Source organism: Telmatherina bonti (assembly GCF_933228915.1).
Source record: "Telmatherina bonti genome assembly, chromosome: 12".
In the NCBI taxonomy this organism is placed as follows: domain Eukaryota; kingdom Metazoa; phylum Chordata; class Actinopteri; order Atheriniformes; family Telmatherinidae; genus Telmatherina; species Telmatherina bonti.
Genome location: NC_136610.1, coordinates 25,923,732 through 25,948,893, shown reverse-complemented (window position 1 = coordinate 25,948,893; position 25,162 = coordinate 25,923,732). Strand labels below are relative to the sequence as shown.

General features: G+C 38.8%; 3 protein-coding genes across 9 annotated transcripts in view; all 3 read left to right on the top strand.

Annotated features, from left to right (window-relative positions):
- LOC306763160 (protocadherin gamma-C5-like) overlaps nucleotides 1-25,162 on the top strand; it is a gene marked incomplete at its 5' end in the record, with an annotated part of 115,073 nt that overhangs the window by 46,925 nt on the left and 42,986 nt on the right. For 2 of the 7 annotated variants that reach the window (XM_079249879.1, XM_079249887.1), the window contains one exon: nucleotides 7,198-9,537. The exons of 3 other annotated variants lie outside the window; for them this stretch is intronic. In XM_079249879.1, the coding sequence (XP_079106005.1) occupies nucleotides 7,198-9,537 (2,340 nt within the window). Of the gene's footprint in view, nucleotides 1-4,185; nucleotides 6,583-7,197; nucleotides 9,538-25,162 lie in introns of those variants that run through there. 2 more of the 7 variants (XM_079249881.1, XM_079249889.1) reach the window with 2 other exon arrangements.
- Nucleotides 574-3,075, top strand: LOC306762999 (protocadherin beta-16-like; the record flags this gene model as incomplete). The annotated part of the gene is made up of 1 exon (XM_079249668.1): nucleotides 574-3,075. The coding sequence occupies one exon, from the start codon at nucleotides 574-576 to the stop codon at nucleotides 3,073-3,075; it is 2,502 nt and encodes an 833-aa protein (XP_079105794.1).
- On the top strand, nucleotides 22,607-25,126 carry LOC306762997 (protocadherin gamma-C5-like; the record flags this gene model as incomplete). The annotated part of the gene is made up of 1 exon (XM_079249666.1): nucleotides 22,607-25,126. One exon carries the CDS (start codon nucleotides 22,607-22,609, stop codon nucleotides 25,124-25,126), a length of 2,520 nt encoding a protein of 839 aa, XP_079105792.1.

The window sequence follows — 25,162 nt, the reverse complement described above, 5'->3', positions numbered from 1 at the left end:
AAGCCAGATTTTATATGCGATCCAGGCTTCAGAACCTCGGATAGTTCCACTTCTGAATAAATGTGTAATGAAAATGGAATCTACACTTTTTATGGTTTTGTTTTTTTCTTTGTTTTAAAAATAATTATTGTAATTATTATTTTTGGAGGGCATTCTAATTATTTATTTAACTTATTCAAGATTTTGTACCACTTCATGATTTCACACATCTCTTAATTCCTGTTTATTATTCCTTTTAATTTATAACTTTTAACATGTCATTTTTCACAGAGTTAGCCTCTGTTGGTAAGTCATAATTTAAAGACTTTTGGTGCAATTTTTTGTTCTAACTCAGAGGGACGCTGTTGACCATGTACCTAATAGATTTTTACAGTAACGTACCTCCCATCGTCTCCGTCTTTTAGAAAGACACAAGGCTGAATGTTGCAAGTAAAACCGTATACGAGGATGTAGGACTCAGGACATTGAGCTCCCATTTGTTTCTTTGTGGATTTTTTCCCTTCCTGACTTGGAATCAAATAAAAAATAAGCATACGTGACACTGTGGGGAGCTATTAAAGACGGTTAATAACGATGTCGGGTATCACAGCGAGACGGCAAGTACAATTGTTCATTTCGATCCTCTTCCTCAGCACAGTGTGTGGACAGGTTAGCTATAGTATCCCTGAGGAAATGGCGACGGGCTCTTTTGTTGGCAATGTCGCACAAGATTTAGGACTAGATTCCAAAAGACTGCAATCCGGTAGGGCTCGTGTTTTTAGCCGAGATAGTACAGCATTTATTGAGTTGAACAGAGAAAGAGGAATTCTCCTGCTTAATGAAAGGATTGACAGAGAAGCGCTTTGCGGACAAATGACGCTCTGCGCTTTGCGTTTTCAGATTTTATTAGAAAATCCGATGGAATTTTACAGTGTCACTGTTGAAATCACAGATATTAATGACCATCCTCCGACTTTCCTTACCAGAGAGGCTCAATTTAATATCAGCGAGTCTGCGCTTGTTGGCTCAACATTCAGTTTAGACCGGGCGGTCGATGTTGATGTGGGAAAAAATAGCTTGAAAGCGTATGTGCTGAAGCCAACTGATATATTTTCTCTCAAGATGAATAATCACAGAGATGATAGTAAAAATGTTGAGATGGTGTTGAATTCGCCGCTAGATAGGGAGAAAAAAGAACACCATTCTTTGGTTCTGACGGCAATGGATGGGGGAGATCCGCAAATGACAGGGACAATGCAGATTCTCATCACCGTATTAGATGCTAATGATAATGCTCCTATTTTTACAAAACCTGTTTATAAAGCCTTTATTAAGGAAAATGCACCCGTGGGAACACTCGTAGTGACAGTTACTGCAACAGATGCTGACAATGGGTCAAATGGTAGAATAACTTATACAATCCCATCAATGCTGGATAATTCACTTGGAATGTTTGAAATAAATAGATCAAGCGGCGAAGTTACTTTAAATGGAAAAGTTGATTATGAGAAGGTCACAAATGTTCAAATTAGTATTCGAGCAAGTGATGATGGAGGACTAACTGGAACATGTAAACTGCTAGTTGATATTTTAGACATTAATGATAACCACCCTGATATCCACATTATGTCCGAATCAAATGTGATATCAGAAGATGCAAAGCCTAACACCGTTGTGACAATGATTAATGTCGAGGATGCAGACTCGTCTGAAAATGGCAAAGTGCATTGCGCTATTAATGATAATAACTATTTCATATTAAAATCGACTTCAGAGAAATTCTACAGCTTGATGACAGAAAATGAACTCGATCGTGAGATTGCTTCTGAATATAATATAACAGTAACCTGTTCTGATGAAGGAGTACCCTCCCTCTCTAGCAGCGTTGCTCTCACCTTGCAGATCTCTGATGTGAATGATAACGCGCCTGTCTTTGAGAGGAGCTCATATGAGGCCTACATTTTAGAAAACAACACACCAGGTCTCTCTATATTTACACTGAAAGCTACAGATGCTGACTGGAACCAGAATGCTCGAGTTTCTTACATACTGGAAGATTCCTCTGTTCACGGAGTGCCAGTCTCCTCTTATGTGTCCGTTAGTGCTGATAGTGGAGTCATCCATGCAGTTCGCTCTTTTGACTACGAGCAGATCAAAGATTTCCAGTTCCTTGTCAAAGCGCAAGATGGAGGATCTCCTCCACTCAGCAGCAATGTGACTGTGAAAATACTGATCCAGGACCAGAACGATAATCCTCCTCAGGTTCTCTACCCAGTCCAGACTGGTGGCTCTGTGGTGGCTGAAATGGTTCCTCGTTCAGCAGATGTGGGTTATCTGGTCACTAAAGTGGTGGCTGTTGATGTGGACTCTGGACAGAATGCCTGGCTCTCCTATAAACTCCAGAAATCCACAGACAGGGCGCTGTTTGAAGTGGGCTTACAGAATGGAGAAATAAGAACGATCCGCCAAGTGACTGATAAAGATGCTGTCAAACAAAGACTGACTGTCATAGTGGAGGACAACGGACAGCCCTCTCGTTCAGCTACAGTCATTGTTAACGTGGCGGTGGCGGACAGCTTCCCTGAAGTGCTGTCGGAGTTCACTGACTTTACACACGACAAGGAGTACAATGATAACCTGACTTTTTACTTAGTGTTGGCTCTGGCTGTAGTTTCCTTCCTCTTCATCACGTGTTTAGTGGTGATTATATCAGTGAAAATCTACAGATGGAGACAGTCTCGCATCCTGTATCACTCCAGCCTCCCTGTGATTCCATATTATCCTCCACGTTACTCAGACACTTTGGGAACAGGAACTCTTCCACACGTGTACAATTACGAGGTGTGCAGGACTACTGACTCCAGAAAGAGTGACTGTAATTTCGGCAGAGCTGATAATCACAACGTGTTGATAATGGACCCCAGTTCTACAAGAACCATGCAGCGGATACAGAATGAGAAGAGCATCCTGGACGAACCAGATTCCCCTCTGGAGGTTGGGCTTTACGAATTATATGTTCATTGTTGTCATATTACTCATTATTTGTTTGTGATGAACAACTTTAGCTTCCATCTGTGCCTTTCTGTTGTCACCTGAAAGCGTATTTATTACAAGCCCAATAATGCTGTGTTTGTATCACCTTAAAAAAAATTTCAGAATAAATAAGTAGCATTTCAGCTGCTTACGTTGGGATGATGACACCCAGCCCTATCCATTGGCACCATCATTTGAATGGCGTAGAAAATCACGGAAGCTTTAAGGCGATGCATTTTTCTCCCAACAAATTAATGGCGTGTTGAAAATTTTCAGTTTCCTCATGACATGATCGAAAAGGGACCTTTTGTCTTAAGCATTGCCCTGCTATCAGGTTCTCCATTTTGAAAGTCTCCTAGCTTTATTAAGTAAATTCATGTCCTTTAAGCAAGACACTTAATTCCAGACTGCTTCCGGTGTTTTTATTTCTGTCTCATTGTTGCCAAAGATGTCTCATGTGTGAATTGCACTGTATATATATATATATATATATATATATATATATATATATATATATATATATATATATATATATATATATATATATATATATATATATTAAGAAATCCTACAGAAGTGAGTATAAATTGATGTGACAGAAGCTTTTCAATCACATTGTTGAATTCAAGTCTAAATTAAAAGGCGGTATCAACAACAAGCCATCAAATTGCTCATCGTTCAGCACCTTGGATAGCGAAACGGGCGCTGTTTTCTTCCCAGATAGTTGTTTCATTTCACGTGTTTCCCACATTATTTTAATATGCTTTATTACATTGTAGTTTCTCAGAATATGCCCACACTTGCATTTTGTTTATTAATCGTTGTTGATTTATAACATAAAGCGACAATCTTCAAATATCTTGTAAATTTCTTCAATATTATTTTTGTGCTTGGACTCTTTATATACTTTTATCCTTGCATGTGCACTTATATTTTATGAACTCAGAGTGCCGCTGTTGGTCAGGGGTATGTGATCTACTGCAGACTCTTTGTACCTCCCATCATGTCGATATTTTCACGAGAGAAAGAGACGGAAGCATATCTTGTCTGGAATTTACTTGACACTTCCTCAGATCCCTCTTCCTGCTTGGAAATAAAAACAAATCTTTTTTCGTCTTTAAGTTCGAGGAGACACTTGTACAGGAGATATATGTATTTTATTCTTGGACAACATCGGACAGAACAATGGCAGGGCAAGTACTGTTGTTTTTCTCGGTACTCTCCATCAGCTTGGTGCTAGGACAGGTCAGCTATTCAATTCCGGAGGAAATGTCTAAAGGTTCTTTAGTTGGAAATGTTGCTAAAGATTTGGGCTTAAACATTCAAAGATTGAAGTCTGGCAAAGCACGAATCTTTACTAAAGACAGCGACGGACACATTGAACTGAATAAGGAAAGAGGGGTCCTCCTCATTAAGAACCGCATAGACAGAGAGGCGCTTTGTAGACAAGAGACGCCCTGCGCTTTGCATTTTCAGATAATATTAGAAAATCCCATGGAATTTTACAGTGTTACTGTTGAAATCACAGATATTAATGACAACCCACCGTCATTTGAGAAAAACGACGTCAAATTTAAAATTAGTGAATCGGCTCTCCGTGGAGCTAGATTTATTTTGGACCGTGCTGTTGATCTTGACGTAGGTGTAAACGGGTTGCAAACATATAAACTCGAACCATCCCATAATTTTGTTGTTAAATTACACGATCAAATAGATGGGACAAAAAATGTCGAAATGATCTTAGAGAAGCCTCTTGACAGAGAAAAACATGAACGCTTGTCTTTGGTTCTGACGGCTGTGGATGGGGGAGAACCACAGATGACAGGAACAATGAACATTATAATTACTGTTTTAGATGTGAATGACAATGCTCCCGTTTTTACGCAGTCAGTTTATAAAGCCTCCATAAAAGAAAATGCTCCAATAGGGACAGTTGTAATGACAGTTACTGCAACGGATGCAGATGATGGCTCTAATGGCAGAATAACTTATTCCGTTTCCAGTGTGTTAGATGATGCTCGTGGGTTATTTGAGGTAAATGATGAAAATGGTGAAATTAGATTAAAAGATAATATTGATTACGAAAAAGCACGAACATTTCAGATAAATATCCGTGCAAGTGATGATGGGGGACTAGTTGACTCTTGTAAAGTGGTGATGGACGTCATTGACATAAATGATAATAAACCCAACATCCACGTTATGTCTAAAACAAATGTTATATCAGAAGATGCAAATCCTGGTACTGTTGTAACAATGATTAATATAGAAGATGCAGACTCTGGGGAAAATGGCAAAATACAATGCACCATTAATGATAATTTCCCATTTATACTGAAATCTTCAACTAGTGATTTTCATAGCTTAGTTACAGAGAGTGCTTTAGACAGGGAGTCAGCATCTGAGTATAATATCACAGTTACATGTTCTGATGAAGGAGTACCCTCCCTCTCCAGCAGCGTCATTCTCACCTTGCAGATCTCTGACGTGAATGACAATCCACCTGTTTTTGAGAGGAGCTCATATAAGGCCTACATTATAGAAAACAACACTCCAGGTCTCTCTATATTTACACTGAAAGCTACAGATGCTGACTGGAAACAGAATGCTCGTGTTTCTTACATACTGGAGGACTCCTCTGTTAATGGAGTGCCAGTCTCCTCTTATGTGTCCGTTAGTGCTGATAGTGGAGTCATCCATGCAGTTCGCTCTTTTGACTACGAGCAGATCAAAGATTTCCAGTTCCTTGTCAAAGCACAGGATGGAGGATCTCCTCCACTCAGCAGCAATGTGACTGTGAAAATACTGATCCAGGACCAGAACGATAATCCTCCTCAGGTTCTGTATCCAGTCCAGACTGGTGGCTCTGTGGTGGCTGAAATGGTTCCTCGTTCAGCAGATGTGGGTTATCTGGTCACTAAAGTGGTGGCTGTTGATGTGGACTCTGGACAGAATGCCTGGCTCTCCTATAAACTCCAGAAATCCACAGACAGGGCGCTGTTTGAAGTGGGCTTACAGAATGGAGAAATAAGAACTATCCGCCAAGTGACTGATAAAGATGCTGTCAAACAAAGACTGACTGTCATAGTGGAGGACAACGGACAGCCCTCTCGTTCAGCTACAGTCATTGTTAACGTGGCGGTGGCGGACAGCTTCCCTGAAGTGCTGTCGGAGTTCACTGACTTTACACACGACAAGGAGTACAATGATAACCTGACTTTTTACTTAGTGTTGGCTCTGGCTGTAGTTTCCTTCCTCTTCATCACGTGTTTAGTGGTGATTATATCAGTGAAAATCTACAGATGGAGACAGTCTCGCATTCTGTATCACTCCAACCTCCCCGTGATTCCATATTATCCTCCACGTTACTCGGACACTTTGGGAACAGGAACTCTTCCACACGTGTACAATTACGAGGTGTGCAGGACTACTGACTCCAGAAAGAGTGACTGTAAGTTCGGCACAACTAGTAGACAGAACGTGCTGATAATGGACCCCAGTTCTACAGGAACAATGCAGAGGATACACAGTGAAAAGAGCATCCTGGATGAACCAGACTCTCCCCTAGAGGTTAGTTATTTGGGTCTCATGTCAGCTGTTTCCTTCAAGAAGGTAGACATTTTTCTTGAGATGTTCCAATTATTTTTTGTTTTTGTGTAGTTTGATGGATATAGTTTTGGTCTCTATCTTTCTATCTATCTATCTATCTATCTATCTATCTATCTATCTATCTATCTATCTATCTATCTATCTATCTATCTATCTATCTATCTATCTATCTATCTATCTATCTATCTATCTCGTACTACCAATCTGTCTGTATATCTATCTGTGTGTATATGTCGGTCTGTCATATATATTTCTGCCGTCTACCATTTATCAGTTTGTGATGTTGCCAAATTCTGCAGTTTCTTTTTACGTCCCTAAGTGCCGCTGTTGGTTGTTGTAACAACAAGGAAGAAGTCATTCTTCCTCCTTTATTAATCGCAGCTAGCCCGACAAAGACATGACGTCCAGCTCTTAGCGATGATTTCATCTTTAAATATTTAATCGGATTGAAGGACTGTCCATTTTTTCCATGTGGATATTGCATAGTTTTCTGACATCATGGGAGTTCTTGGTTGCCTAATCAAAAAGAAAATAGCTTCATGGTGGCAGCTTATCTTCTGCGTCAGTGTTGCAGAGATGGCTGTTGGTCAGCTCCGCTATTCTATTCCTGAAGAAATGGCGACGGGATCTGTATTTGGCAATATTTTTCAGGATCTAGGTTTGGCTATTAAGCGACTTAAAACTGGACGAGCTAGGATTTTTACCGAGGATGACAGTGAGTACATTGGTTTGAATGCAGAAAAGGGAACTTTTGTTGTCGCCAAAAGGATAAACAGAGAGGAACTGTGCCAGCAAGTATCTCCCTGTTCTCTCCATTTCCAAATCATTTTGGAAAATCCAATGGAGCTGCATAGATTTGATGTAGAGATAACAGATATTAACGACAACGCTCCGTTTTTTTCTAAACAGCAATACGATTTCCAGATTAGCGAGTCTGCCTCACCAGGGGCTCGATATTTACTCGAGAGTGCCAGAGACCCAGATGTGGCTCAAAATACAATCCAAACATACAAGTTAACCCCTACTGATCATTTTAAACTGAATATAGTGTCTCGGTCTGATGGAACGAAGTATATTGAAATGGTTCTTCACACGTCGCTGGACAGAGAAAATCAAGAGGAACATAAATTAATTCTCACGGCATTTGACGGTGGAAATCCTCAGAAATCGGGATCCGTTAAAGTAAATGTGGTTGTTTTAGATGCAAATGACAATGCGCCAGTTTTCAGTCAGTCTGTCTACAGGGTTACAGTCCCTGAAAACGCATCAAAAGGTACAGTCATTTTAAAGGTCAGTGCTACTGATAATGATGCAGGAGCAAACAAAGAGGTGATGTATTCTTTCGCACAGCATGCCAGTAGTTCGTCATCACTGTTTAATATTGATCCACATACCGGGGAAATGGTCGTAACTGGTGTTTTAGATTATGAAAAAGCGAGGCATTATGAAGTAGACATTGCAGCTACAGATAAAGGGGGACTAACGGACGCAAGCAAAGTGTTTATTGAGGTTACCGACCTTAATGATAATGCTCCTATCATAAGCATAATTTCCTTGTCCAATTCAATACCAGAGGATTCAGCAATAAACACGGTTATAGCTATGATCAATGTCAAAGACTTGGACACTGGTAAGAATGGTAAAATTCGGTGTTTTATCAGCCAAGATTTACCTTTTAAAATCAAGTCATCAACTGCAAATTTTTATAGCCTGATTTCTGATTATGTTTTGGACCATGAATCTGTACCTGAATATAACATAACAATAACTGCAGTAGATGAAGGTTCCCCGCCTTATTCCTCGAACAAAACCATACATTTAAGAATATCGGACGTAAATGACAACATCCCAACCTTCTCACAAAATTGTTTGACCGCTTTAATCCCAGAAAACAATTTACCTGGCGTGTCAATCCTATCTGTTAAAGCTAGTGATAAAGACTCTGGTAACAATGCGCGTATTTCATATTTCCTTGAGGATAGTCTGTTGAGTGAGATGTCTGCCTCGGTTTATTTTTCCGTAAATGCAGAGAGTGGAGAGATTCTTGCAGTGCGCTCTTTTGATTACGAGCAAAGAAAAGAGTTCCTCATTCACGTCAAAGCACAAGATGGAGGATCTCCTCCACTCAGCAGCAATGTGACTGTGAAAATACTGATCCAGGACCAGAACGATAATCCTCCTCAAGTTCTGTATCCAGTCCAGACTGGTGGCTCTGTGGTGGCTGAAATGGTTCCTCGTTCAGCAGATGTGGGTTATCTGGTCACTAAAGTGGTGGCTGTTGATGTGGACTCTGGACAAAATGCCTGGCTCTCCTATAAACTCCAGAAATCCACAGACAGGGCGCTGTTTGAAGTGGGCTTACAGAATGGAGAAATAAGAACTATCCGCCAAGTGACTGATAAAGATGCTGTCAAACAAAGACTGACTGTCATAGTGGAGGACAACGGACAGCCCTCTCGTTCAGCTACAGTCATTGTTAACGTGGCGGTGGCGGACAGCTTCCCTGAAGTGCTGTCGGAGTTCACTGACTTTACACACGACAAGGAGTACAATGATAACCTGACTTTTTACTTAGTGTTGGCTCTGGCTGTAGTTTCCTTCCTCTTCATCACGTGTTTAGTGGTGATTATATCAGTGAAAATCTACAGATGGAGACAGTCTCGCATCCTGTATCACTCCAACCTCCCTGTGATCCCATATTATCCTCCACGTTACTCAGACACTTTGGGAACAGGAACTCTTCCACACGTGTACAATTACGAGGTGTGCAGGACTACTGACTCCAGAAAGAGTGACTGTAAATTCGGCACAACTAATAGACAGAACATACTTATAGTGGATCCCAGTTCTACACAAACCATGCAGCGGATACAGAATGAGAAGAGCATCTTGGATGAACCAGACTCTCCTCTAGAGGTTAGCATTGTACAGTCTCGATATATATTAACACTTGAATTTTCTTTCATTATATAATTTGTTAAAAGCTTCGTCACTTCAGCACATTGGACAGCGAAAGAACATTGTCTGATGTTTAGTTATTTCAGTCTTTTTTTAATCACTGCTGCTATGCAGTGTTTCTCAGTCCTGTTGTCAGATGCCTCCGCCCTTCAAGTTCATTCCATCTCATACACACCTGATAAGCGTAGGTTTCACAAATCCCTTCAGAAATCTTTCTTTCATTCCACACTACCCATTTGTTTCCACAGACACAGGAATAACATTGAAGCAAGGATTTACTTATGAGGTGTATGGGACTACTGACTGGAATAAATTATGGTACATGTCCCCAACCTTTCAGTCACAGCACTCTTGAGTTTTGGCTGTAGTGCTGCTATGACAGTGCCAAGGCATTAGACAGAGAATATTCTCACAGAGCTGAAATAAGCACCCTTTTATGAAATCTCTTTAGTCATCTATACACAGCACATTTTCTTTTGTGCCTCACAGTACAGCTACAGATAAAGGGGGGCTATTTTTTTCCATCATTTGAATAATTTATTAACTCCATCAAGGAAGAGGTTTTGCATTCAGCAGTGTTGGTTTGTTTGTCTGCAACAGAATTTCAAAAATGAAAAATGTTTTGACAGATTTTAATCAAATTCAGGAAATCTCAGAAATGGAGGAAGGAACAAGTGATTTGATTTTGGGGGTGATCCAGATCACTGCCTTGAAATGGAAACTTTTCAAAGGATTGTTTATTATTATTTATTATTATTGGTGATAATTTTGCCATTAGAGCATCTAATGAAAAACTACTGCACACAATCATTTGCAAAAATAAGAAAAAAATTGCTATGGTTTGGTGGAGGGCTACACTTGCTGAGAGCTTCTATTTATTAAATGTTCTATTTATTATTATTGAGGTGTTTGCTTAGTTTCAGGCTGATTTACCTTGTTTGTAGCACTTTTGTCTAAGATATAAATTTTTTGATAGTTTCTTAAAAAAAACTACAAAGTACAGAATATTACATTTTCCTGGTCTGATTCTTTTCTTGTTTTAATTGCAGTTATTTAAAGGAAATTTTCCATAAAAGTATTGGATATATTTTAACACAGTTGATTTTTCTCTCACATAGATGTTTTACATCCACTGTCAGTGATATTCATTTAGAGGCTCCCACCATTTAATTGTATTAATTTGTGTTTAATTGTAAGTAGTTTTCAATATGTACAATGTTACATAAATGTTGTTTTGTATTTTGATACTTCGCTTTAGTATTTTTTTATTTAAACTCTTCTTTAACAAACCTATGTACATATTCTCAAGAATTTGTTCTGTACTTAATATGGCAGTTATTATTCATCCTTTGGACTTACACCTCATGTAATAAGAAAACAATAGACATTATTCCTCATGTTTAGGACATCCTCTATACTAATAGATTGAATTTGGATTTACAGCATAATGAATCCATTTTTAATGGCATATGGATGTGTGGAAGAAATAAGGGACATAAATAATTCTGCACTGTGCAGACTTCGTAGACATCATGCTCACAGAGACAAAACCACGCTGTGGACTACTTTAGATCGGGTTGTTTTCAGTGACCTAGTTCCCCTTTTAACACCGTGCAGCCATAAATATAGGGATAGAGGAGTGAGGAAGGATCCCATTGTATGACAACCGTAAAGAACACACAAATGAATTTAATAGAATCTAATAAGTGGCAAAATATTTTTTGATCAAAGGTTTAAAATTTTATAAATGGAAAGGGAGCAATCACTTTACTGATCATGAAACACTGAGAATAAGGGGAAAAAACTGTGATGGAGAGGAGGAGAGAGCAAGTGGGGGATGGGGAGGAGGCACGTGGTCCGGCACAGTCTCATCATCCCTGTGCAGTGTTGCTGATGAGCAGCAGCCATTTTGATTTGAAAATCTCTCTGTCTGCTTAAATAGGTTAACATTACGGAAGTCTTGTGGTGAAATAGTGATATTAGACTTTATTTGGTACTGGCATTGTAACAGACATATACAGAATGAACTATGCTTTGTTAACATATAAAAGAATTGAGGCATGAGGTAAGACGAGGGCCAGATTAGTTATATAAGAAATAACCAGGGGATGTCAGTAAACAGGACACAGGCTGTCTCAACAACAAAAGTAAATACATCATCAAACAGCATATGACCTAGATTGTATCTTGCTGTTTATAACTTCTGTTAAATATAAATCCAGCCTTAAATAAATCCAGAAAGTAACTGCTTTTACCATCCTGTATTAATTTCTGTTGTGTTTTTATTTTGTTTCCTGAACGTGAAAGACCTGTATGGTGTTTTAAAGTAACTATGTGGTTGGTTCATCGTCACTTCTCTGTTATTGTAAAATGTAATGCATTAAGGAATATTTTTTTAACTATATTTGGTGAAAATTAAATTTGAAATTTACGTTTAAGGCAATATATAAAAGTCTATTATAAAAAATGACTGAAGACAGGCAGGGTGTGCTGGAGAATTGTTACTTTGTGGTTAAGTTTATCTGTTTTTTTCTTAGTTTTAGAGAAAACATTTCCGCTGTAGTTATGGTGATCCTGAGTGGTGTGATGCCATCGGCTTTAGCAGTAGATCAGGACTTTTTACAATGTATGTGAAAACAGAAGTTGATTAACAGCAGGCCAAAGACCCAGTTAACTTTGTTAACTGCCATCTCCACCGGAAGCTGTCTGCTGCAATTATCGGTCCACATCTGTGCAGTTTTACCTGTTTCAGATGTGTTTAAACCATTATGTCTAATTTTCTCAGATTTAAAGAGGTAATGGATTTTACTCAGTGCCATAAATTCCTATGGCTACAGAGTCTCCACAGGTGCCAAAGTTCACAGAAGCACATTTGCAACCAGCTAAGCAGTTTGGATGTTGTGTAATTTGTACTGTATCCGTTCAGTGAGTTGTTTTATCATTTTCTCTTTTGTGAAACCAACTTTGAAGTTGTCATCATATTCTGTGATCATTAATCCTACTCAAACCTCCCATCTTTAGCTTTCAAAAGTTATTTTGAACACAGAACTCTAATAAGACACAGATGCTTTTCCGATTCCCACGGACCTAAGTTGCTCTTTAGATGTCTGGCTCTTCTCACCAAGCTGTCTGTTGAGCAGCTGTGGGTCCGTGTTTATGCCGATGGGGCTCATGAGCTCCTTGTGCACTTTGTATAAGGATGTAGTTAATGTTTCCTGTAAGTCTTTGTTGTGTTTGTTTACTAGATTGCCAAGATATTAGGGACCTATAACTGCTTCATTTCCAGAGTAAACATTGTCTTCATAAATATACTTGTTTTGAATAAAAACATGTGCATAGCCCCAGTGCAAACAATGCCTTGTAAAAGTGTTCATGTTCATTCAACATTTCTACATTTCGTCCTTTTTTAACACAAACCTCAGTGTATTTAACAGGGATTTTATGTGATTAAACAATAGGAAGTAGTACACAATTGTGAAGTGAAAATAATACCGAGTTTACATACATAGATACATAGCTTGCCTGCCCCTGCTAGAAAAAAGTATCCCCACATTATGCTGCTACTACTATCTTTCACATTGGGGATGATGTGTTCAGGCTGATGTACAGTTAGTTTTTTCATGCACATAATGTTTCATATTTTGGCTTAAAGGGTCAGCTTTGATCTGTTCTGATGAGCGTACCCAGTTCCAAGGTTTTTCTATGTCTCATATACTGCAAACCATGACTTTCTTTCAGCAACGTTTTCTTCTTGTCACTCTTTGATAAAAGGCCAGATTTGTCAGACATTTAGTTTGTTGCCTTTTTTTGGTGGGTTTGTAGTTGTGCAATACTCTTTCCATTATCAGGTAATAGACTGAGCACACCTCTCTGAGATGTTTACAACTTAGGACATTTTCGATGACTTAAACTGTCTTTTAAACTTCTCCATAACTTTATCAATGAACCGTGTTGCTGTTGCTATGAGGCTGTTTGTTCTTTGACACTCTTTAGCAGATCGCTGAATCCCCCACAGAACAGCTGTAGAGTTAAACACATGGACAAGAAGTTGTGCTTTAAGTTTCAAACAGTAAACTTCCACGTTGCTTCAGTTTCTAGTGTGCTACACCTACATGTTTGTTGTTGTGCAATTCTACCTCAAATTACTTTTGTGCCTCAGGGCATTTGCTGCTATGTAGAGTATTCATCTAAAAGGAAACATTTTTCCTTTTATTTGGCTGTAACATCAGATAAATAACATGCATGTTTACTTGGAAATATTCAAAAGATGTTGCTGAACATAAGTTGGTAACAAATGTGGGAATTTAATTGTTTTTGAAAGATGACACTTTTGATTACCTGGAACATTTGGGGTTCTGTTTTATTTGCGTATTTGTGTTTTCTATTAGCCTATGACAAACCCAGTAAAGTTGTCAGTATTAATTACATTAATTTTGTTCAGATTAATAATGATGCTGTGGAGGCTTGAGGAGTCAAAACATTGTGTCGCTATTATATCATATCATGTTTCATTTCAGGGCATCTTTATCTTTTGTACACCTGGATGATATATATATATATATATATATATATATATATATATATATATATATATATATATATATATATATATATATATATATATATTCATCGAGATGTTGTTATTTGGTGTTATTTACTCAGTGGTTGTAGTAAACATGTTAAATTCTGGCTAAAAGTGGATGGCCACTATTTATCAGTCTGTCTTGGTTTCCAGCAGTCCTCCTTTTTCCTCCTGATCTCATTTTCTGCATCTCTCCCCTCCCCCTCTCCAGCTGCATCATTCTGCTGCAGAGGAAGAAAGACAGAGAGAAAGGGAGAGGAAAATTATTTAATGTAGGACATTTTTTTCCTGTCTATAAAAAGAAAAAATATGCCACACAGTGTCATGTCATCTCTTTGTTGAGAGCCATGTTTGAGATGAGAAGAATGAGCTTCCTATTTTATAGAAATATGAAAGGAGAATCTTTGATACTCAGCAGTCTAGACAAATATGCTTTTATAAACATATTATCAAAATATATTTTTATGTTTGAGAATTATTTTAAATGTTTTCATATGTTATTTTCTTTGTCCTCCATGTTGTTTTTATAACTCTGTTTAATACCCTAACCAGCTTGTAGGAAGCAGGGTGGGTTGCAAGCAAGGGAGGTGGGATGTGGTGCCATAGCAACAAGCTGACTCACAGGCAGGATTGTACCATTTTATGAACCCATAGGGGGTCAACAAAAGATGCAGTCTATGTAGTGTGATAACTCTACCTATATTTTGATACTGAGGACCCAAACACCCCTGCTTTTAGCAAATCTAGTGCAATGTGCTCAGACCTGGGGTGTCTGATGAAGGAGAGAAGGGAGGGGGAAGAGAATGATCATGGCTGCTTGTTTTTTATTCTTTTCTTTTTCTTATATATGCTGCTCTGTATTTTCTCTTTTTCTGTTACAAAAAAAACCTCTTTATGTAAAATGCAATGACTGAAAGTAACCTTTAGTTTTTAAAATCCTATTTTGTGTTAAATAAAACAGGGTATAAAATATTGGTTTCATTATGTTTTTTTTTTACCTATTTTTATTAATTTATTTCAGTTTCTTTTTTGTTTTTACTTCTGGGAGACTTTTTTAAATACATTAGTACCACTTACCATTACGTTATTTAAAAAAAAACATGTTATTATTTATTTATATAGGTTATATTCTGTTCATTTTTCTTAAACACAATAATACAGTTTATATAAAGAAAAGCTGATACTTTGCATTGCTCACACAAAGACACTAATGCAGACATCACTTGTGACACACATGGGGCCACAGTACAAAAAAGCTCATTAATATGGCATGGATTAGGGGGCATCGCCTTGAGGCCCTCTGCTGTCGTTTTGAGGGTACTGGTTTTATTAAGGACTGCTGTATTTTGGTTGTGATTCATACATTGACTGTGTAATCTGTGTTTTCTGGGTTTTAATTTCACTTAGGAAAGACTGTCATTACTGAATCAGAAATACGATGACCTTTAACAGTTGATTATTATATCACCATTTCACACTGAAGTAAAGTACTCACCTCTGACTTTCCCAAGCTATTTCTTCTTTCTCAATTCATTATTACGTTTTATTTCCTATAAATTATTCTTTTTTTTCTTCATATTTCACTATCACATGTATCACCCCAAGAACCAAAAACAAGTTTCTGTCCAATCAATCATCCATATATATCTGCAAACACTCATATTACTCTCTTTGCAATGTGACACTATTTCTTTTTGCCTCAGGCTTTGTTCAGGACACTCAACCTTTCTTTTCTTTGCTAAGAAGAAGTTATGTTTTTCAGCCATTTGTATTTGTTTGCTTTCTGGGTTATTCTTATTTTTTAATATTACTATAAAGCAGTAAGTACAACAGTGTGTACGTTATTAGACCTACTCAAGGTGCACATGGAGACTGTGTTGTTGTTTTTTTAAAACATATCTAAAATTCACATACACAACATGTGAATCATCACCTACATTTAAATGTAGACTGATTTCTTGTGATACTCTGGGTAAGTATGCTGGTTGCTCTGCTCCCCCAAACCACACTTAGCATACTGACCACCAGTCTAACTGACTTCCTTTCTCTACATTTGTTTCTTTTTCATGTGTCCTCCCCCTCCCTGCTGCCTGATGCTGTTCCTGTTTTCCTTTCCGACCCGTGTTAAATCCTGCCACTCCAAATAAGGTAAGAAATAGTTTTTATCTATGTTGCTCACAGCATTTCTAACAAAAACAAACAGCAGAACAGATACCTATTATTTTACAAACACAGACTGATATCAATGATGCACTGACAGCTGCACATCAACCTCTGGCTCTTCACAGAGAAGCAAACTTCAAATCTGAGCTGTGCTCATACACTCAACATTGGCACTGACTGAGTAAAGCTGTTAATCAGATTACCTACAAGCACTTCATCTGTTCACACAACTCAGAAAGCAAATCACCACCAAAGATAGTTTCAAACAGATACTGATGGATGAATGTTTTGTTGACTGTGTGTAACATTGTGATCATAGTATTATGTGATTGTTGACTGGGGTGGTAATACACTAAATCCCTCTTATCAAATGTTCATCGTTTGAAATGTCATCTATAGACTGGAAAAAAGTGAATTTCTTTTCATAGACAGTTTTGTAGGGAGCAACACTGACATACACCACATATGAACAGCATATTAGTGTAAATGACAAGATACTAGAATACTTTATTCATCCCTGAGGGGAAATTAGATGGCTCTACCCTCTAACCAACTTAACTGGTTTAAGGAGAGTGTTAGAAGGGAACACCAGCTGCTAAAGGAACTTATGCACAATTGAAGTGACAACAATCTTTCTACACTGAGATGTACTATACATAGATAAGAAATCATCATACAAAAAGTATTTTATAATGTTGTGGATTTTCAGTTTTTGATAAAGTACATACACAAGCAAGAAAAGCACAAATTCTACTTCTCTTTGAGGTTGCAAATTTTGTGCGTGAGCTGAGTTGAGTTTATATTGTAAAGCTTTTGTTGTTTACTTACTTTCACGTTGACTTCCCATTTCCCAGTCTAACAAAGTTTACAAAAAATATCAAGCTTCAATAAGACTTAAATAGTTCTGTTTTGTTTCAGACTATATAACTTTGTTTATGTTAAGTAATTTAATTTGGGACTCTGCTGTAGTAAATTATGCAGATGGAGGTTTTGTTTGTCAATCCTAACCTTTCTGAAATGAGTGAGTAGATAATATCAAGAAACACTCTTTAGCACATAATAAGCTGTCATCTTCAATAATGTAAGAAATTTTAACAAAAACTTAACTGAAAATGCCTCTAATGACAACTGAAGTTCTTTTGCACAGGATTTAGATTTGGTCTTTCTTATCCCTACAAATGTCATATATCAACTAATGCAGACAAATACTAAAGATGCCAGATGTGTAAGCTAAAACCACCCCTTATTTACACCATAAACACAACTAATTTTCTCAAACTGTTTATTGCTACCAGTCTGATCTTCCAGATATACATGCATTGAATGCTATTTTATTTTTCACCAAAGATGTTGGATTCATACTGCTGACGTTGCCAATTACAGAATTAAATTTTACTTGCCTGCTTTAATGTGTGTTGCAATCACATACACTATTTTTACAAGACAGACAGACAGCAGAATTTCAAAGAATGAGTTGAAAATATACATACATTTTTAAAATCTATGTATAACATATATGTAATTGATAGATTAACTAACTGAAAGATTTTTTTATTGAGTGGGAAAAAGAAAGCTACAAGTCCAAGGCTTTGTTTTCCCTGTGTACAATGAAAGCCTGCACAGCCCTACTATGCTGCAGCAGCATGCAGCAGCATCTCTTGGCCGCCTGTGTGGCGCTGTCCACAACCGTGGTGCTGAAAGCAGCTCCAGCTCTCCTCCTCCATCCCCAACCATTCTCCACATCTCCCTCTGCCGCCGACCTCTGTGTAAACATTATGGTTATCACCGACACTGGAATTATTAATATTTGTTTTCAAATTGTTGTCTTTATTTTAATATGAATGATCACTTTACTTGTTTTATACATTTAGACTTTTTGAGCGGTGAAAAATATTTCAGATTCTGTTTTTCATACGATAAGAATCTCACCAGATATGTTTTTGTTTTTTTGTTTTTTTGAATAAAATCTTTCTAAATTATTTAGCTGAATAACTACTCTATAGCAATCGTGGTTGTCTGTTTGTGTATGTGTTTGCGACAAAGAAGGAGCAGAATGGTTGTCTGTGAGTGTGTGTGGGTGTGTGAGCGAGAGAGAACGACTCCATCTGTGCCCCCCTCCCTTTTTACTTGCTCTACAGACCTCCATACGGGTATTTTACGTTAGCAATCGTCACAGTTCTTTCTATGAGGCGTACTGACGTATGCAGACTGCACTGGCTTTGTGTGACCACGGGAAGGCAACGAAGAGCCTTTTCTACCACAAAAGATGATAGATAGATAGATTGATAGATAGATAGATAGATAGATAGATAGATAGATAGATAGATAGATAGATAGATAGATAGATTACCACAAATCATTATATGACTCAATAACCATTCAATGAATTAATCTGAAAATACTATAGCCTAGTTATATGTCGATTGAATACATTCTAAGTTAATGTTCTCTGTAATAATAATAATAATAATAATAATAATAATAATAATAATAATAATAATAATAATGACAACATTAAGAAAAAGAAGAAACAAATACATTAGTAAATAAATAAATCAATAAATAGAGTAATATGAACACTTTTTGGTGAATGTGAAGGTTTTGGGGGTTTTTTTTGTTTGTTTTTTTTAATGCTACAACGTCAGCACTCTCTGGATGTTCAGTGATGCCATGATTGGAGGAAATCACAGCACTCTGTGCCCAATGGCATCCAGAGCTGTACAAAGAGATCTATTCTGTCTGAGCAGCGACATCAGCCTCCTAACCGTTACAATGCTCTGCGTAGGAAGGGGCGGATGCATGTGCAGACACAAAGCATGAATTTTACTCGAATATTTCAAGACTCGTTATTGAATTACAGACCTTCTATACTTAAGTTAGGAGGTTGGGGTTGGAGTGAAACGATATGGAGTTTGCAAAACGTGGAATAATGTGGAACAAACTACCGACATGGCAGGTGTTTTTGTGGTGGCATCATTTCTTTCTCCTGTGGAGTACAATAGACGGACAGACTCGCTACAGCATTCCAGAAGAACTAAAACAGGGAGCTGTTGTTGGAAATATAGCCAAAGATTTGGGTTTGGTTGTATCTGAACTGCATCGTCGTAAATTACGGATAACTTCTGAAGCTGGTAAGGAGTATTTTAATGTGGACCTGCGGAAAGGAGAACTGGTAGTTACCGGTAGAATAGACAGAGAAGAACTGTGTGGACAAAAGCCGACATGTGTGTTGCCTTTGGAACTGGTTATAGATAACCCTTTACAGCTGCATAGGATTGAAATTGAAATTCAGGACACAAACGACAATTCTCCTAGTTTCCTTACAAAAGAAAAAGTGGTCAAAATTGCAGAGCTTGTAAACCCGGGTGCGCGATTTTCCTTAGAGAGTGCCCAGGATCCTGATGTCGGTATAAATTCTGTACGCTCTTATCTCATAAGCAAAAATGAACATTTCAAATTGGCTGTTAAAAATCACAAAGACGGGAGAAAAATCCCTGAATTAGTCCTTGAAAAGCCCCTTGATCGAGAAAAGATGCCTGTACATAATCTGATCCTTACTGCTATAGACGGCGGAGATCCAGTACGTTCTGGGACATCTGATATTAAAGTTGTAGTACTCGATAATAACGACAATGCACCACAATTTGAAAAACAAGTATATGAAGCTAATGTTAGTGAAAAAGCAGCACCTGGGACTGAAATTTTGCACGTTAAAGCGACAGATGCTGACGAGGGACTGAATGGAGAAATCGAATATTTATTTGCAGAGCAAACGACAGAATTAATTTTATCATTATTTGATGTTGAACCTTCGTCTGGAACTGTTTTTGTTAAAGGCATTTTAGATCATGAAACAAACTCTGTACATAGATTTGATGTAACTGCAAAAGACAAAGGGAATCCTGAGATGGATGGACACTGTGGCGTTGAAATCAGGGTTGTCGACATTAATGACAACGTTCCTGAAATAATTGTTACGTCCTTATCAACGCCTGTCCCGGAAGATTCTGCAGTTGGGACAGTTATTGCATTAATAAGCACAAAGGATCCAGATTCAGGTGACAACGGCAGGGTTACATTGACAATTTCTCCAAAATCCCCGTTCAAGTTAAATCCTTCAATGTCCAATCATTATTCTTTAGTAACGAATGGACCACTTGATCGTGAAAAAAATTACCATTACAGTGTTAAAATAAGTGCAACCGATTCTGGGAGACCTCCATTAACAAGTGAAAAGACGATAGTTGTTGAACTACTGGATATAAATGACAATCCTCCAATTTTCCCTCAACCGTCTTACATCGTTTATGTCAAAGAAAACTATCCTCCTGGGAAAATTCTCTATTCGCTGACTGCAACTGATCCAGATGCAGGGGAAAACGCAAAGATATCTTACTCTATTCTGGATTCTAAAGTTCAGGACGTTTCTGTCTCATCTTATGTTTACATTAACTCAGATAACGGCAGCATCTACAGCATGCACTCATTTGACTATGAGAAACTGAAGGTGTTTCAGATCCAGGTTCAGGCAAAGGACCAGGGCTCTCCGTCTCTCAGCAGCAACACCACTGTCCATGTTTTTATCCTGGACCAGAACGATAATGCTCCCGCTGTTATTTACCCCTCCTCCGCTGCCCTGGGCTCCCTCTCTCATCAGAGGATGCCCCGCTCCGCTAAAGCGGGTCACCTGGTTACTAAGGTGACGGCCGTGGACGCTGATTCGGGCCACAACGCCTGGATCTCCTACAGACTGGCGGAGGCCACAGACGCCTCTCTGTTCACTGTCAATCTGTACACAGGAGAGGTGAGGACTAAACGCGCTGTGTCCGAGCAGGACGACTCCTCTCAGAGGCTGCTTATAGAGATCAAGGACGATGGGGAACCGGTTCAGTCCTCCACCGTAACAGTGTCCATCCTGCTGGAGGATGGTCTCCATGAACCCATCTTAGACCTCCGACACAAAGTGTCCGAACCCAGCAGGAAAACTGGGAGAATCACCCTTTATTTGATCCTCTCTCTGGCCTCGGTGTCCGTGCTTTCTCTGCTGACTTTTCTCATCTTAGCGGTGAAATGCATCAGGAACAGCAGAAGCAGCGGTAGCTGCTGCATGAGACGCAGCGACTGTGATGATTACAAGAACCCCAACAGAAACCTGCAGATTCAGCTCAACACTGATGGACCTATAAAGTACGTGGAGGTCCTGGGAGGAGACATGTTGTCTCAGAGTCAGTCCTTCAGGTCCTGCATGTCTCCGATGTCAGAGTACAGTGATTTGACTTTGATTAAACCCAGCAGCACCACTGACTTTAAAGAGGTGATCAGTGTTCTGGATGCTTCTTTACCCGACAGTACCTGGACATTTGAGAGCCAACAGGTGAGCAAAAAATGTCAATCTTTTTTTTTTTTTTTCATGTTTTCATGTCATTTAAAAACTTCAGTATTTTTATTAGACATTGAATTGTCTCAAGTTTTGTTAAAAGAATGTACATTACTATGTCATTCAAAATGAAGTAAAAATAAAGGGTGTGTTTGTATAAAGATCTAAAAATTTTAATTGCTCTTTTAGTTTTTTGTTAGGAATGCAAAATAAATATTTTAATATAAAACGGCTGAATAAATATCATGAATTCCAAGCATATTTTTCAAGTATACTATAGAAATACAAGGTTCAGAACCATGATGATCGTGCGAGTTGTTTCTGTGCAAGACTTGAATGGTTTCCGCTGATCTAATATGAATAGTAAATTAAATAGTAAATGTTTTATTAAATACGAAATGCACATTTGAGCTGTTTTCAGAAGTCTGTTTTTCGCCTGAAACGTGTTTTTTTTGTAACACCAAACATCAAGTTTTCAAATAAGCACAATATATGTAATAAACGTTTTTATTTTTGTGTTTTAATATAGAATAGCATCCTAAAAGTATATTATACTTGTTTTTTTAGACTGAGGGCTGAAAAATAGAACATATCCTGCCCCTTTAACAATGCTGATCCTTTTCTCTCTGATTGGATGGTAGAGGGAGATGCTGAGCACCAATAGGATCTAGAACTGTACAAAGCAATCTATTCCTTGCCTCCGTTAAGCAACAGCGAGGTGACAGGACGGTATGAGCGCGAGAGGAATGGCAATGTTCTAATATTTTCTACCATATTACCGTGGTTGAGACATGCTCAAGCACTTGGCCATTGTTCGGACAAAGGATTATTTTCTTCTATCATGGACACCAACGTTGTATTAATTAGTGTCTCGTTTGGGATCATTTTAACATAGCGAAGCAAGGATGACAAAGAGAGAAGGATACAGAGACTACAGACTGCTGGCGTTTTGGTGGAATTGTTTCTTTCTTCTCTGGACTACAGTTCACGGACAGATACGTTACAACATCCCAGAGGAATTAAAACAGGGATCTGTTGTGGGAAATCTTGCAAAGGACCTGGGTTTGGGACTATCTGAAATGTTTGACCGTAAGCTGCGTGTCGCGTCTGAGGCTGGTGAGCAGTATTTCAGCGTGGATGCGGGGAAGGGCGAGCTGGTGGTGAACGACAGAATAGACAGAGAGGCTTTATGCGGACAGAGCGCTAGCTGTGTGTTACCTCTGCAAGTTGTTGTTGAAAATCCTTTGCAGTCTCATCGGATAGAAGTAGAAATAAGAGACATAAATGACAATTCTCCCAGGTTTTATACACCAGAGATCAGCCTTAAAATACCAGAATCGGTTGCTCTTGGTAAACGCTTTCCCTTAGAAAACGCCGAGGACTCTGATGTTGGAAGTAATTCCTTGAAAACGTATTCTCTCAGCAAAAATGATTATTTTTCTCTTAAGTTTAAAGAAATAAAAAATGGTAAAGCTGTCCCAGAATTGGTGTTAGAGAAACCTTTAGACAGGGAAAAGAATGCTCAACACCAGCTGCTGCTGACAGCATTAGACGGAGGAATTTCTGTGAGGTCTGGAACTTGTAAGATCACCATTAATGTGCTTGATAATAACGATAACTATCCTACATTTAATGAAAATTTTTACAAGGTGTCGATTAAAGAAAACAGCACTAAAGGAACACTCGTAATCAAGCTGACAGCAACAGATGCTGACGATGGTCTAAATGGTGAGGTTACATATTCATTTGGTTCCCGCACTCCAGAATCTGTGATATCCACATTTGATATCAATAACATCACAGGAGAAATTATATTAAACGGAAAACTAGACTATGAAAGTTCCGCATCACATGTCATTGATATTACTGCTAAAGACAAAGGAATTCCCGAAATGGAGGGTCACTGTCGTGTACAAGTTGACTTAGAAGACATAAATGATAACTCTCCAGAGATTGTGGTAACATCAAAACCCAGTCCTGTTTGCGAAGATGCACCAGTTGGAACTGTGGTAGCTTTGATCAGTGCACGAGATCTTGATTCCGGGGATAACGGAAAAGTTACATTAAGCCTACCAAAAGGTAATAATTTTGCTTTAAAACCCTCTTTTTCCAACAATTATGAGCTTATTACCAACAGTCCGCTAGACAGAGAAACATCGTCAGAATATCACATTGAAATAACAGCGACTGATTCGGGTTCTCCTCCGTTGTCTAGCAGCAAGATAGTACCCGTCAGTATCACTGATGTGAACGACAATCCTCCGAAATTTACTCAGCTATCCTATAATGTATATGTAAAAGAGAACAGAGTTCCAGGTTCTATTCTGTTCTCAGTATCAGCATCTGATCTGGACTCTGGTGAAAACGCAAAGATATCTTACTCTATCCTGGATTCTAAAGTTCAGGACGTTTCTGTCTCATCTTATGTTTACATTAACTCAGATAACGGCAGCATCTACAGCATGCACTCGTTTGACTATGAGAAACTGAAGGTGTTTCAGATCCAGGTTCAGGCAAAGGACCAGGGCTCTCCGTCTCTCAGCAGCAACACCACTGTCCATGTTTTTATCCTGGACCAGAACGATAATGCTCCCGCTGTTATTTACCCCTCCTCCGCTGCCCTGGGCTCCCTCTCTCATCAGAGGATGCCCCGCTCCGCTAAAGCGGGTCACCTGGTTACTAAGGTGACGGCCGTGGACGCTGATTCGGGCCACAACGCCTGGATCTCCTACAGACTGGCGGAGGCCACAGACGCCTCTCTGTTCACTGTAAATCTGTACACAGGAGAGGTGAGGACTAAACGCGCTGTGTCCGAGCAGGACGACTCCTCTCAGAGGCTGCTTATAGAGATCAAGGACGATGGGGAACCGGTTCAGTCCTCCACCGTAACAGTGTCCATCCTGCTGGAGGATGGTCTCCATGAACCCATCTTAGACCTCCGACACAAAGTGTCCGAACCCAGCAGGAAAACTGGGAGAATCACCCTTTATTTGATCCTCTCTCTGGCCTCGGTGTCCGTGCTTTCTCTGCTGACTTTTCTCATCTTAGCGGTGAAATGCATCAGGAACAGCAGAAGCAGCGGTAGCTGCTGCATGAGACGCAGCGACTGTGATGATTACAAGAACCCCAACAGAAACCTGCAGATTCAACTCAACACTGATGGACCCATAAAGTACGTGGAGGTCCTGGGAGGAGACATGTTGTCTCAGAGTCAGTCCTTCAGGTCCTGCATGTCTCCGATGTCAGAGTACAGTGATTTGACTTTGATTAAACCCAGCAGCACCACAGACTTTAAAGAGGTGATCAGTGTTCTGGATGCTTCGTTACCTGACAGTACCTGGACATTTGAGAGTCAACAGGTGAGCAAATACAAATGGCTACATTCTACTTATATTTGCAAAAATGTAAAACTTTGCTCCATTTAATTAAAATGCCTGAAATATTGTTGGATACATAGAGGG